The sequence below is a fragment of the Gopherus evgoodei genome, chromosome 14 (assembly GCF_007399415.2).
Source record: "Gopherus evgoodei ecotype Sinaloan lineage chromosome 14, rGopEvg1_v1.p, whole genome shotgun sequence".
Lineage (NCBI taxonomy): Eukaryota > Metazoa > Chordata > Testudines > Testudinidae > Gopherus > Gopherus evgoodei.
The window spans coordinates 8,996,251-9,012,061 of record NC_044335.1 but is presented as its reverse complement, the minus strand read 5'-3'; the positions used below and the strand labels follow the sequence as shown (position 1 = coordinate 9,012,061).

Below are 15,811 nucleotides of genomic sequence, written 5' to 3'. Positions count from 1 at the left end.
ACTACTAACATAAATGATCTATATAAATAATCTGCAAAGCCAAATGGAAAAGCAACAATTATACAGAAAAATGCTTTGCTGCCTTAAGGAGAAGAGATTCTACATCATCAGATTTTGTTTCTCCCTATCCTGCTTTCACTAGTATTATCTTTATGTGCATTTGTCATAAACACATAGTTAAGGGTTAATGTCTCTTTTACCTGTAAAGGGTTAACAAACAGGGAACCAAACACCTGACCAGGGGACCAATCAGGAGACAAGATACTTTCAAATCTCGGTGGAGGGAAGCCTTTGTTTGTGTTTTTTGGGTTTTGCTTTGTTCTCTCTGGGCTCTGAGAGTGACCACACGTACCTACAGGCTCTCTAATCTTCTATTCCAATTTTGTAAGTACAAAGGTAGAAAGGCAGTATAGTCTTTTTATTTGTTTTTCTTTATTTGCAAATGTGTATTTGGCTGAAAGTAATTTAAATTGTATTTCTGCTGGAGGACAGACCCTGTAACTTTTACCATCCTTTTTTCTTTCTTTTTATTAAAAGTTTTGCTTTAAGACCTGTCTGATTTTCTCCCCTTGTTGAGGCTCAAGGGAACTGAGTCTGTACTCACCAGGGAATTGGTGGGGAGAAGGGAAAGGTGAATTTCCTCTTTGTTTTAGATTCACGGAGTTTGAATCTGTATTGCCTCTGGCTGAAGGTAAAGGGGGGGGGGAGGTATCATTCCTCTCCGTGTGGTGATTCAAGGAGTTTGAATCACGGTGATCTCCTAGTGTACCCAGGGCGGAAAGGAGCTGGGAGGAAGGGAGGAGGGGGAAGGAAAATGGTTTATTCCCCTTTGTTGTGAGACTCAAGGATTTTGGGCCTTGGGGGTCCCCAGGGAAGGTTTTGGGGGAGACCAGAGTTTATCAGGCACTCTACTCTAAGTCCTGATTGGTGGCAGCACTACAGGATCTAAGCTGGTAATTAAGCTTAGGGGAATTCATGCTAGTACCCATATTTTGGACACTAAGGTTCAGAATTGGGAATTATACTATGACACATTCCAATATCCTGACCAAAGCAAAAGAGGAAGCACGGCCTTGTCATTAGTGTTAATGTGGACCGGGCCTGGAGACCTCCAGATTTGTGCTCTGCCCCAAAACTTCTTGTGTGACCCTAGGCAAAATCCCTCTCTCTGGGTACGTTTATACAGCCTGCAAGAGCAAGCGTCCCAGCCCAGTTTGACAGACTTGGGCTAGTGGAGCTCGCAATAGCACCGTAAAAATAGTTACGTAGACAGCACTTGGAAGTTGCAGCTTAGAGCCCCAGAACCAGCCTAACCCGCAACTTCGAACTCTGCTGTCTACAGAGCTATTTTTAAGGCACTAAACACAAGGGCCACAAGCGCAGAGTCTGTCAAACCAGAGGAGGCATGCTCCCACGGGCTCTGTAGACGTACCCTCTGTGCCTCAGTTCTCCAGCTGCAAAATGGAGATAATACCACCTCGCTACATCACAGAAGTATTGTGAGGATAATATTTTATCACTGTAAATACACTATGGTGATAAGTGCCACTTTAGTAACCAAAATAGATGCGAATGCTTTTGTATTTTCTATGGACAATTCAAAGTTAAACATAGACATGTGGCAAACTGGTCTATTACAATATGTTGATCAAGTCCCTTAGAATGGTATCATTACTGTGTTATGATGGGCTTTTGTTAAATGGAATATTAATATTCTTTCCTATCGCTGGTTAATACAAGCTACCAAATGACCTACATTCCTAAAAAAAAAAAGCCACAAATTGTGTAACCTAGATTTTAAAAAACACAAAACCCTACTTTATTATTACACATGCCTAAAATCTGGGTCAGTTTTTGTTTAAAACAGTTCTAAGAATTTACAACCTGGCTATGCATTGATTTAAAATCAGCAAATTCTTTCCTTTTTAATAATTAGGAAATAATAGAGGACTTTAATCACTGCTATATTTAAAATAATACATTATTTTCTTCTTAGCAGTTACCTTCTTTAAATGTTCACAGAAAGGTCTCTGGCTGAGCTAAACTGTTAATTTAAGAAGAACAGTCATTATACTTCATAAGCCAATAGATGATGCACTTTGGTTTACGTACCAGTGGTGTAGGTTGCCCTTGTTTGCCAACCCCAACTTGCGTAGGCTGAGTTAGACTAATTACAGGCTGTTGGAGAGTACTTGTTACAGTGGCAGTGGCCTTCCCCGCTGTGCGTTGAACTGAGCTGCTCAGCATCACTGCTGTCAGCGCAGTTGTTGCTTGCGTTGTGGGCTGCTGCTGTTGACTTTGTTGAATGAAAGCTGCCGAGTCTGGGGTTAACTGTCTCAAGGCAGGTAAACTCCTCTGAAGAAAAAAGAGAAGGAAAGAATTTACTTTCACATAACTATGGTGAATTCTGGTTAAGTTAACCTTTTTCTGAGTACAAAAATCCTAGATCACCATACAGCTCTAACGGGAATAATGCAGATATTAAAAAGAAAAAGAAAAAAGAGAAATCAGTGCATTTAATCTTAAACAGTCAAAAACGTGAGTATGGTTTTACTGTTAAAACATCGTATGTGTGACCCAAGGACCTCTGGATACCATCCAGCAGAAGACACGGGTACAAGGATCCCCTGGGTTCATCAAGAAAATGTAATGTAAAGTCTAATAAAAGCCTGTGTCATACTGGTCATCATAATCATTGCAAGATGTACATATGCTGAAAATTATGTTCTCTAGGCCTTGAAGTTAAATGCAGACCATTCAACAGTAGCCTACCTTGAGAGAAAATTCTCCAGATAGGAAGTGGGACACATGTCCTTGGTGGACCACTGTATGTCTCACAATAGAAGTCTGTTAGCATACTGAGTCAAATGCTAACGAAGAGCTTGCAAAAACTTCAAAAGGAAATTAACAGGAAAAGTAAAATAGGGAGTGTGGGAAATCCAGTTTTCAGATGAAGATCAAAGTGCTAATATAGTGTATCTGGGGGCGCAAAAAGACATTTCCACTGGTGAAGACAAGGTGCCAGCAGGTTTGATCTGACAAAAGGGGCAATCTCAGCCATCCTGGTCAAAAATGCTTGGGAAAGGCCTTTGGGTATCTTGTAGAAGACAGGAGATTGTCTTATGAGTTAAGTTTAGGTTCCAGAAAGCTTGTTATGATTTTGTTTTATATGTAACCGTTTCCAATATTCTTTTCATCATCTAAATCTCTGTTCTTTGATAATAAGTTTATTCTTGTTTTCACTATAAATATAGATCCAGAGTTGAATTCTGCAAGCTAGTCTGTACTCTTCCTCTGAATACTCTCAGATCCTCTCCTCTCAAAGGAACAGGGGCTGAGCATGCCAAAGGGATGCTCTGAGGATTTAGGAGTCCATGTGTGCCTAATCACTTTCTGATATGGAGATACCGAGGCCTGGAAGGTGGAGCATGTGTTGCCAGAGGCTGGTGGAGTCAGTATGAGGAAGTCTTGTCGGTGCTAAGGGCAAGTGGTAGCAAGGTACTGCCAACCCCGGATTAACAGGGTGACTTGCCCCAGGAACTGGTGAGCCTGGAGCTAAAGCAATCTGATTGAAGAATGGCTCCACCCAAGAGGAATGAAGTGATTCCTGTGTAAAAAGGAGCTAGGCTTAAAGTAGTAATAAAGCACAGCTGGGGAAAGAGATGGACAGAAAGTCAGAGTAGGATAGGAAGCTCAGACAGGGAGGAAAGCTCTCTAGCAGGAAGGGAGTCTGACTAGACAGGAAAGAGACTGAGAGAACAGATGGAAAGCAAGAAGCCTCGAGGTAGGAAGTGGCCCGGGAAAAACTGCAACACAGGTAAAGGAGCAGATGTCACTGTTCAATACAGGGCCCTGGGCTGGAACCCAGAGTCAAAACGTAGGACTGGGTTCCCCCTACCAAGCCCAGTAAAAGAGGTGCAGGCTGAACCTCAGATAGGCTGAAAAACTGCCCCAGAGAGGGCAGAAGAATATGTTTTGTGTTAAGACTTTTGAGATATTTTTAGTCTGGACAGTTCTGACCCCCAAAAGGGGTAAACTTAAGATGGTGACCCAGCCAGAGGGCTGAGTCGCTGTATGCTCCTTGAAGATTTTAGAATCCCAAAAAACACAATTTTCCATTTGCTACATAGATCAGAGATTTCCTTATATATCAAAGGCAGGAAAAGGCTGTAATAACAATGTTAAGAGCTTAGCTATGCAGCCTTAAGAGATAGGAAATGCCAAAGCGAAGGTTGCACATGCAACCTTAACTCTGTCCCCCCTTAACCATTTATACACAGTCAAACATTGTTGTGTGCACCTGATCTTCCCAAGCCTCCTCTTTTTGTGGTTTTCCTTGGTGCACTTTGTGTAATTTTAGATTGCCAGTTCCTTGGGGGCAAGTATAGTGACGTTCAACTTGTTTTGCGAGGTGCCTACCACGCTTTTCAGTTCCGGAGACAATCATGATTACGTAAGTATTTATGAAAAGTACCAGCTAGACGGCCCTGGAAAGTAAATGTTCTTGTTTGTCCATAAAAAACAACAGCAGAGGCACCAACAATCCAAGTTTCCCCATACTGCTCCATCAGAGTACTTCAAGCTTGTTCCTCTGAGATCACTTCTAGGAATGAGAGAATATATCAGTCTCCATGCTATTCAATCCTTGGGTCTACCTGCCAAGGCTGCACACTAATGGGTGAATTGCTTGAAGGATTTTGCACCGTGGAGAGATAAATGGCTTTGATCATTGTAAAGAATATTTATGATCCAGATTTCTCACAAAGAACTAACTGAGCCATTACAGTGGAACCTGTGATCATTTAGTACAGTTAATAAAACATTGTGGGGGGGGGGGGGTAATCTCAGGAAACTGGGAAGCAAAACATGTATTTGTGTATTTTAAAGAATCTTTTTAAAAATCTGATCAGGTAACAGGTAAAACATGCACACATATTGTTCTAGAAGAGCATCTTTCTCATTAAATTGATGTGCTCCTGCTCAGATGAGTAAGCACTGAAAGATAAAAGAATATGTGGCATATGAATTACCTTCAGGAAAGGCACAAGGTAAGGTTGAGGTGAAGAATTAAGTTCTCGGTACAGCCTACTGGTAAAATCTTCTGCTTCAATTTTTCCATCCTATAAAACAAAATAGATATTCAAATTCACCAAATAAATGAACTTTGGACGTTAAGGCCCACACCTATTTCTAAAGGTCCACTAATTTATTAAAGAGAAGTTGTCATTTCCATCATGCCTGGACTTTTATCTATCATCAAGAGTATTATGGTCATATACATTTTGTAGAATCCAATTGTGAAGTACAAGTTACACCAGTCTCAGACAATTAATTCACCTAAGCAAGATCAAAAATGCCACAGCCCTGATTGATTTAGAGAGTGGAAACGGAATTGCAACATTACTTGAAAGTTTTATTATAATAAACAGATCCTAACACACAACTTTCCTTTTGGTCCACAAAAAGCAAATCCAGTTTTAAACTTCATAGGCTATACAATTTTGCCAGGTACTCTACAAATACTAAAAATTTCATCTTTTTTTAATATTGGTATGCAATATTATTGTCCAAAAATACATCTATAATTAAGAAATTGTTTATTTTCCATACTCAAAGACAGCATACTAATGGGCCTTTAATTAAAAAAATCCTTATACTTGTTAATACCTCCTTAGACCAGTAAAGCGTTTAGAATTTAAAACTCTAATTTAAATATTCACCATTCATACTGCATTCTTTTTGCATTCCACTCATCTCATGACATTAGGCTAATCAGCTGCACATTCTAGTACAGTGGTTCTCAAACTTTTGTACTGGTGACCCCTTTCAAATTGCAAGCCTCTGAGTGTGACCTCCCTCCCCCTTATAATTAAAAACTCTTTTTTTATATATTATTTTCACTCTCACTCTCACTCATGCCCGTCACCCCAATCGGGGTATGGGCCGCCAACCACAGATCTCCTGAGTCCTCTATCCTGGGCCATTCACTCTAGCTGGTTCCAGGTATAGCCCATTTTTTTGCTATCAGCCTGAAGGTCGCGCCGCCAGGTGTTTCTTGGATGGTCTGGCCAGCGGATCTGGCTTAATTCCAAGCACTTCCTAAGTGTCTCTCTCACTTTCTGCTATCCAGTTCTTTTTCAGCTTCAATCTGGCCACCACTAAGTCATGGTCGGACGCCGCGTCTGCTCCTCTTCTAACTCTAACGTCATGCATCTTCGAGTTGAAGACCGTTCTTTTTCCAGGGTAAAAGTCTCTGTTGTCTCTATTGTTGGCGTTTCTGTAGCAGGTTGATTTTTTATGAGGTGGAGTTGCTAGCCCCACGCCCAACCCTCCTCCTTTATCCTGACTTGGGACAGGCAGATGGCCCCAAAGGACCTCTCTGGTAGAGTTATATATTATTTACCACCATTATAAATGCTGGATGCAAAGTGGGGTTTGGGGTGAAGGCTGAGAGCTCGCAACCCCCTTCCTCCATGTAATAACCTTGCAACCCCGAGGGGTCCCGAACCCCAGTTTGAGAACCCTGTTCTAGTATAATGGTATGATATCTGCATTGCAAATGCTATAGGAAACTGTTGGGTTTTTAAAAGTCCATTTTAATTCATAAGAAAAACCATATGCAGAATATCTATTCATGTTAGGTTTTATAAAAACCTATTTTTCATAAAACAACTTTATTAATTAAATTTAGCCAGCATCTCTTGATTTATCAGTAGTTTTAATAAGCTTTTCTTACCAACAAGTTTTGTACTAGCTCTTTCACGTTAGCTGTAGTCTCTGACGACTGTTTTCCAGATGATGCCAGTTTTATTAATGTGGATAGAAAATTCTTGCATTTCTTCACATTCTCCATTGTTTCCTATTGGGGAGGGAAAAGTAAGTTAGGGAAGATAAGAGGAAGGCAAGATGTGCCTCTTCAGTTGGAAGTTTACCAGACATGCTTTTTTACATGACAGTTTAAACAAAATAAAAAAAGCAAGCAGCAAATATTTTATTCCTACTAAAAAGTTCTTTCATATGGGAAGCACTGGTTTCAAAGCAACCTGGGGACTTCCAGTTCCTGCTGCCCTGAAATATGAAAGCACCATGCAGGTCATACTCTCAAAGGCAGGGTGCTTCCAAAATGGTGGCATGCTCTAATGGTTGCTTACAAAGAAAGAACCCCTTTGGCTTATGACTTGGTTGTGGTCTTGAGGCACAAGGTCCTCTGACCCCTTAGATTTTTCTGCTATAACCCACAACACACAGAATATTAGCGAAGATTTTACATACTAGATAGTGTGAAGTGTAGAATAAAATTGACAGAATGTTTGCAGATGTAGCGCAATGAAACATTTTATATTTCAATTATTAAAACATAGTAATTTACAATGATGTTTGAAGTTGGTGTGCACATAAGATATCTGGGGAATGGAAGTCAAGACCACACCATGTAAACTCATGCCTAAATAGTGTATTATATATGAGAAACAAGTAGGTATTGGTGATTATCTCCCTATAGAACAAAGGGCACTCCAGCTTGATTCTCTCTTATGCCATCACTCACTGCCTATCTTGAAGATATATGATACATATCTTGAACCAGTAATTCTTGAGTTCTAATCCTATTCGGACATTGAATAAATTGTCATAGCAAGTGATTTCCCCATATCCCAGAGAGCAGTCAAAGTGCTTTGAAAAAGGAAGAGTTCTATATAAATGCTACATTACCAACCATAAAAAAAAAGGTTGTTACAAATCAAAATTCAGCTCATACTTGCTTAAATGTATCCTAAATTATATTTTTTCTCCTAAATTTCATTATTTTCTATGAGACCAATAACTCAAGGGGAACTCAGCCTTGATGTTAATTTACTTACATGTATGTACAACAGGTGTATAATGAGAACAGTAGTACAGGATTTTAAACATATGTAACCATGATCTTACTGTGGCAGCTGTAGAGGTTGCTGTTGCTCCTTGAACAGTTCTCTGAGTTCCAGTCTGTACAGCTGTCGCTGTACCTAACGCAGTTGTTTGTGCGGTACCACCCAGAACAATCTGAGGCTGTAGAGAATACAGACATGAGTTATCCCTTTTGGAGTGTGCAAAAATCTGTCTTTTTGTACCACATAACCAAAGGAGAAGGAATAACCAAATCACTCAATTATGGAACATCCTTCAAAACTGCTACAAAAAACCCAAACTGGTACTATCAGCCATCTGTCGCTGTTCAGAGAAAGAACCACCAGATGGCAGAACACACTACATATTTAAACCTGAAAATACTGAAAGTTGATTAAAGAATGCATGATTTTCGGTTACAGGATAAAAGGAAGTGTAACACTGAACAAGAAAACATGCTCAAATTCCAAAGCATTATTAAGCTAGTGCTGTATTTCTGCTACCTAGACATCCAAAGTTGTTTACCTGTTTCCCTCAACAGCCATTCCTCCCAAAAGGAGGATTTTTTTAAAAATTTTAAACAAGGCATAATGGGTAAAGACTTCACTCTCAGTTGTTTCTATTACCTTCTGGTTGAATAGCTGGAGAGAATAATTTTCTTCATAAAGTTATACAAAAAACTCATTGAATATGCTTCTAAAATTAATCTAACCGAAAAATGCAAGTTTTTTTGTATAATATTTTTAATTTGAACATTCCTTTAAAAAAAAATGGCTGCAGTGGTAGAACCCTTCATCCAGATTCTGAAGTTTAGGGAGAACATGCAAAAGAGGGAGAAGAGCTCTTTCAAATAATTTAATAGTTCCAAGCATTTTTTTAAAAAACACACAAAACACCAAACAATGCAGAAATAATGTCTTTAATTAAAGAACTAAAGTTATAACTAGACCCTTCTTTCATGTACACTACTTGCCTGTTGGCTTTCAAGGTGTATTCCTAAACTACTGATGATAATTCCTTTGCATCAAGAAAATAATTACACATTAGGACTAGCTTTCAGCACTTGCATTAATAGCTCATTTATAAAAAGTTACTCTTCTGTACTATACAAGGTACACAACAGAAGGCACTCTAGACTTTTTAAAGCAATGTTTCATTGTTTTTTGGGAGAAGGGGAAGGTGAGGATTACCCAGTTTACACTGCTGTTGGGAGACTAGAAAAATGAAGTGAAAACCATTGTGTGTTCACTCCAAAAGGCAATGAAGACAGAGTGAATTTGCACATCCAGCACAAGAGTAGTGAAAATGAGGGAGGCACTATTGCATAAAAGGCGGCTCAAATCTGGAAAGGTCACTACAGAGTCTTCCCCCTCAGTATAGGCTTAAAGGGGAAAGAAAGCATAAAAAATGAAGGTTAGGAAGTAAGAATCATATGGTATCAGTCCTGCATATAACACTCCATCCCTACTTCCAGATTTTCTTGGTGGTGTGGTTAGAAAGTGTGGGTCACCCTATTTATCAGAATTGTACTTAGGACAGAGTCCCCGAACCCCAGTTGAGGAGGCACCATGAGATATATTGAATCCCTGTGGATATATAAACCAAAAGCAGAAGAGCTGGAGGCAGGAGAAGATAAAGCAATGGTATGAAAATGTTAGAGAGGAATTACAGGGGAGGAGGAAGTTTATAATAAGAACCCTTTAAAAAGCTTAAGCAGAGACAATAATGGATCTATAGTCCTGTAGCATCAAAGAGTGTTTCAAATCCAAAGAGAAATTTGCGTCTATTCCTCTGGAGAAAAGCATAGGAGGTACTTTAAACAAACACAGAACTTTCAAAAGAAAGCTGATTTTGAAAGGAATGTTGCTGAGTAGCTGAAGTCCAAAATCTGACATAGTTCACGATTATCAGACATCTTAGGGAGTGGAGGAAAATGTCCTGTGTACTCTAAGTGCTCACCCAGAGATATTCCCAAACAGTATTTTACTCCAAGTTATTTTAGCAATTCAGTTTCATTGTTCATACCTATGTTTCTACGAACTCACCTGCACTACAGGAGCACGCTGTAACGTTGTTGTGGGCTGTACAGTTGTCTGAGCCTGAGACACCTGCTTGATTATAGTAGTTGGTGTCACCTGCCGTGCTATTATAGGCGTTCCAGGAGCCTACAAAAGAATCCAAACTATGTTAGAGTTTGAACATAGGAACTGCAATACAAGACCAGAGGAACAGTTCATCTAGTCGGGTACCCTGCCTCTGATGGCAGCCAGTAGAAGACACTTCAGAGGAAGGTGCAAAAAACCCCGTATCGTACTATTATGGAACTACCTGCCAATAGGATTTTTACACCCTATTTAATTTAACCATGGTCTCATATATAGAAATACCTAACCCTTGAAACAAAAAAAAATCATACTAAGCTCTTGGCCTCAATGATTTATTATGGCAATGAGCTCCATGGGTTAACTCTGCATGGTCTAAGTATTTTTTTAAATTAGTTTTAAATGTACTGCCAGACAACTGAAGTGAATACCAGTTTCAGTGAAGAACGGCCAAAGTGTAACACATCAGGGCTGGGGCGCTATGTGGTGAAGCTTACACAGCACTGCCTTGACATATTACTGCCTAAAACCAGCATTATTAGTCCCTCACTTTCCTAATGGCTAGATTCACAGCCAAATATTTAAGGAAAATGATTCTTACTTAGGTAAATTAATAAACTCACCGGCACTGTTGATATCTGTACTGGTGGTGCACTAGTAGGTGTTGCAGGACGAGGAGTCATGGTATTTTGGGGCTGGGATTGGGCCTGTGCCTGGGCCTGCGCCTGCATGTGTGCCAAGGCTTGTTGAGGGATCATCAGTAACTGTCCATTTTCGCTACGCACAAGGACCATGCCTGTGAAAAAAGAAAGAGGTCAAGAAATATTCTGCACATGCAAGTGGCTACAGAACAAAAAGGGAGCAGCTCTAAGTAGCATTAAAAAGACCAACAAATTTGACATTAGCATGTACACTGGAATGTATATCCAACTGCGAATAGGCTGATTTTCACAAAATTGGTGTATAAAATTTGAGAGAGAAAGAGCAAATATTCCAACACTCCACATAAAATCTTGATTAAAACTAAAGAACATTTCTGTAGTAAGTCTATCAAGTTATGGTACAATATTACATGCATATAATGTACAATACCATAAACATTCCACATGGCTAAGTGTTAAAACTAATAATCCTGAAAACATCTTACTTATTCTTTTCTGACTTTAAGGTGTTCACTTTTTATGAAGGGCTTCAATTGAAAGAAAATCCTGCCATTAAACCAGATTCCCATTAGCCTGGTTTAAAAAAGGTTATCAGAAACAGTAACATTTCTCTAACTTCTAAATTAATTTTCCATAACAAATTTAGCAATGAAAATGGTTATAAAATCATAATCTCTCTCAAGTGCATCTGTAACAGATGGTACTGTGCTGCATTACGCCCCAGAAGATAAATAAAATAGAGAGGGCAATGAGGCAGTCATGCCCTGTTCAGTCACATAACCAAACACTTAACCCAACTGGATAGTTGTGAAGAACCAGATTGTAAGTGTTAGATTTTTCAGATGGTAGCTGTTGTGTTTGTTTTTGTAACCAGGGCCTGGGATATCTAACCAAAACTTTTCCCAAGTGCTTATTAATTGTGTGTGCCAAAGTCAGGCCAATGGGAGCTGTAAGTCCTCAGCACCTCTGAAGAAACCCAAGGAGTCAAGTTAGGGACCCAAAAATAGTGACAAAAACACCACACAACACAAAACAAAACAGTTAACATTTCTAAAAGTTTTGGCTTAAGTGAAAAACTGCACCGACATTTATTTGTACACCACAAAGAAACAGAAGTGTTAAGACCAGAAAACTAAGTCTTAGGCCTAGTCTACACTACAAAAGTTGGGCTGACATAAGCTGCCTTACATCAACCTAACTAAAATGTAGCTCCCTACCAATAAATCACTTACTACACCAACATAATAACTCTACTCTGTGAAAGGTGTAAGCGCTTAGGTTGATTTAGTTAGGTCAATGCAGTGTCCACATAGACACCGCATTGTTTACATCACGCTGCTCCCTTTCAGACTGTTCTGGCTGTCAGCACCCCACAGTGGCAGGGCTCAGACTGTCAGCAGCTCACACGGACAGTGAGATCAGTGCAAGCGCTCATGGTGAGGATACGCACTGCCAATAGGAGTGTAGTGTGGACATGCAAAAACAATTTAATTACTGCGGTGGCTGTACATTGACATAACTTAAGTCAACTTTATTTTGTAGTGTGGACTCAGCCTTATGTGTCACTCAGCAAATAAGTTACAGCATTCTAGATCTCCATCTATAGCTGAAGATCTGTTAAGGCACTTTTAGAAGATGAGACTCTGAAATGATCATGTTCTAGGTTGCTTTTCAAAACAACTGAACACATGTAGATGGACAAAGATGTCACATCATTTTCTTGGCATGTTTCCAATCTAGTGCTCTCAAACTATACACACTTGTATAATTTCTCCACCAGATGACTTCAAAGATAAAGATGACATTGAATTCAGACTGGTTTTCCCCTATATATCCTCACACTGAAATTAAAAAAAACACAAAACACTGATCTCCAAGAGTTACGTAGTTACCTCTCTGTATAGAAGCAAATCAGCACAAAAAGAATTGAAGATAGTTTACATCAACAAGAAGCCAATTTAAATGATGTCCCTCAACAAGTGTCCAGTTATGACCACTGCACACAAGTTATACCACAAAACATTAATATTTTAAGTGTATTTTTCTGAAGAGGGAAAATTACTAGTTTTTTCCACGGCTATAAGCTTGCAAATCATGGAGCTAATTGGATTTAGTTTCTACATGAGATTTCAAAGGAAAAACATTTTCTAGCTAATCAATTAAAAGCAACATAAAACCTTTCACTTGTGTCATAACTTATGTTTTATCCTGCTATGTTTATGCTTGTGGAGCTTCGAGAGATGGTAAAATAACTGCTAAACTTTGATGCAAGTAATATCTTATAAAAGCAATGCTACTTTGGTACAGGAAATTTTGAAAACTCAACCAAGTCAAATTCTCTGTTCACTTTAACTGCTGTCAGAACCACCACTGAATTTTTTCTCTCTATCACCCTTTATGCACAATACTGATCACTGCAAAAATGGACAACTTCAGAATGTTTTTGAATGAGTAAAAAATGATACAATACAAACTTGTTCACATCCTCAATGAGTATTATTATGTATATATTCAAGTGTCACTATACAAACTGAACTTGACATTTTATTCCAGTGTGTAAATGTGAAATATTGGGCAACAAATACATTTCATCCATTGCTTTGTTACATCTTACACTAACCAGATCTGGAAAGAAGCACTGAATCAGTATAGCTGAATAAAGATTAAAACTGAAAACAATCAAACTCCTGCTGTACTTTATAAACAAACCAAGTGCCACATTCAAGACAAATGCAGTGTCTTGTGACAAATTATGAAATTTAATTTTTTTACCAACTGATAAGGCCAGATGAAATTATAAATCCTTCAGTAACAAAGGCCATTACCTTGCAAGTGCATGTGATGGACTTAGCTCTTAAAATTCACAACTTTTGAACTCCCTAGGTTTTTTGTCTCATCCAAAAAATAGAAAATTAAGTTTAACTTCTGTTCCCCTCCCCCCAGAAAGAGAAACTGTGAGTGATTCCATCCTATAATAGGCCCTCTTGGCATTGCACTACTAGTACAAACAGGGTTTAAAACAGTCCTAAAGGGGTAGCTGGTGATTGTCACCTTGCATGGGGGGCTCTCTGGACTAGGGTGACCAGATGTCCCGGTTTTATAGGGACAGTCCTGATATTTGGGGCTATTTCTTATATAGATGCCTATTGACCCCCACCCCCATCTCGATTTTTCACACTTGCTATCTGGTCACCCTACTCTAGACAGTACAAAGTCAACATAGACAGTTCTATCCAACTTGTTCCAGGCCCCACCTCAGTATAGGGGCCATGCTCATTACATGGCTGGAGTGTGCTGTACTTTTATGGTCCTAGGCTGGCAGAACCGCACTTCGGACACCATTATCATAGAACATTAGGGTTGGAAGGGACCTCAGAAGGTCATCTAGTCCAACCCCCTGCTCAAAGCAGGACCAATCTCCAGACGGATTTCTACCCGTTCCCTAAATGGCCCCCTCAAGGATTGAACTCACAACCCTGGGGTTAGCAGGCCAATGCTCAAATCATTGAGCTATCCCTTATTATCAACTAGGGCTGTCAAGCGACTAAAAAAAAATCAATCACTATTAATCATGCAATTAAAAAAATCAATCATATGATTAATCGCACTGTTAATATTAGAACATTAAATATTTTTGGTTGTTTTCTACATTTTCAAATATATTGATTTCAATTACAACATAGAATACAATGTGTACAGTGCTCACTTTATTATTACAAATATTTACACTGTAAAAAACAAAAGAAATAGTATTTTTCAATTTACCTCAGTACTGTAGTGCAATCTCTTTGTCACAAAAGTTAAACTTACAAATGTAGAATTACATACAAAAAAATAACTGCATTCAAAAATAAAACAATGTAAAGTTTTAGAGCCTAGGAGTCCACTCAGTCCTACATCTTGTTCAGCCAATCACTCAGATAAACAAGTTTGTTTACATTTGCAGGAGATAATGCTGCCTGCTTCTGGCTCACAGTGTCACCTGAAGGCGAGAACAGGCATTCGCATGGAATTGGTATAACCAGCGTCGCAAGATATTTACATGTCAGATGCACTAAAGATTCATATGTCCCTTCATGCTTCAACCACCATTACAGAGGACATGAATCCATGATGAGGACGGGTTCTGCTCAATAACAATCCAAAGCAGTGCAGACTGACGCACGCTCATGTTCATCATCTGAGTCAGATGCCACCAACAAAAGGTTGATTTTCTGTGTTGGTGGTTCAGGTTCTGTAGTTTCCGCATTGGAGTGTTGCTCTTTTAAGACTTCTAAAAGCATGCTCCACACCTTATCCCCCTCAGATTTTGGAAGGCACTTCAGATTCTTAAACCTTGGGTCGAGTGCTGTAGCTATCTTTAGAAATCTCACATTGGTAACTTCTTTGCATTTTGTCAAATCTGCAGTAAAACTGTTCTTAAAACGAACATGTACTGAGTCATCTTCCAAGACTATCAGAACATGACATATATGGCAGAATGCGGGTAAAACAGAGCCGAAAACACAATTCTCCCCCAAGGAGTTCAGTAACAAATTTAATTAACACATAACTTTAACAAGTGTCATCAACATGTCCTCTGGAATGATGGCTGAAGGGGCATATGAATGTTTAGAATATCTTGTAGCCAGCATTGCAAGGTATACCTCTACCCCAATATAACGCTGTCCTCGGGAGCCAAAAAATCTCATCGCGTTATAGGTAAAACCGCATTATACTGAACTTGCTTTGATCCACCCAACGGCACAGCCTCGGCCCGCCGGAGCACTGTTTTACCGCGTTATATCCGAATTTGTGTTATATTGGGGTAGAGGTGTATTTACCTGCCAAAGTGCCATGTGAACACCTGTTCTGACTTTTTGGTGACATTGTAAATAAGAAATGGGCAACATTATCTCCCATAAATGTAAACAAACTTGTTTGTCCTAGTGATTGGCTGAACAAGAAGTAGGACTGAGTGGACTTGTAGGCTTTCAAGTTTTACATTGCACTCAAAAACAAAACAGTTATGTAACAAAATATATATAAAAATTTCTAAACTGCACTTTCATGATAAAGAGACTGCATTAGCAGGAGTTCTCAAACTGGGGGTTGGGACCCCTCAGGAGGTCGTGAGATTATTACATAGGAATTGCGAGCTGTCAGCCTCCAATCCCAAACCTC

The 15,811-nt window shown here is 39.3% G+C and overlaps 1 protein-coding gene across 2 annotated transcripts in view; it reads right to left on the bottom strand.

The window, feature by feature from the left end:
• The window catches only part of TAF4 (TATA-box binding protein associated factor 4), a 66,556-nt gene that overhangs the window by 26,223 nt on the left and 24,522 nt on the right, over positions 1-15,811 (bottom strand). For both annotated transcript variants that reach the window (XM_030533349.1, XM_030533350.1), the window contains exons 3-8: positions 10,610-10,782; positions 9,930-10,049; positions 7,930-8,046; positions 6,737-6,859; positions 5,031-5,120; positions 2,113-2,355 (exon numbers count right to left, since the gene is read on the bottom strand). In XM_030533349.1, coding sequence (XP_030389209.1) covers positions 2,113-2,355; positions 5,031-5,120; positions 6,737-6,859; positions 7,930-8,046; positions 9,930-10,049; positions 10,610-10,782 — 866 coding nt within the window. The remainder of the gene's footprint in view (positions 1-2,112; positions 2,356-5,030; positions 5,121-6,736; positions 6,860-7,929; positions 8,047-9,929; positions 10,050-10,609; positions 10,783-15,811) is intronic.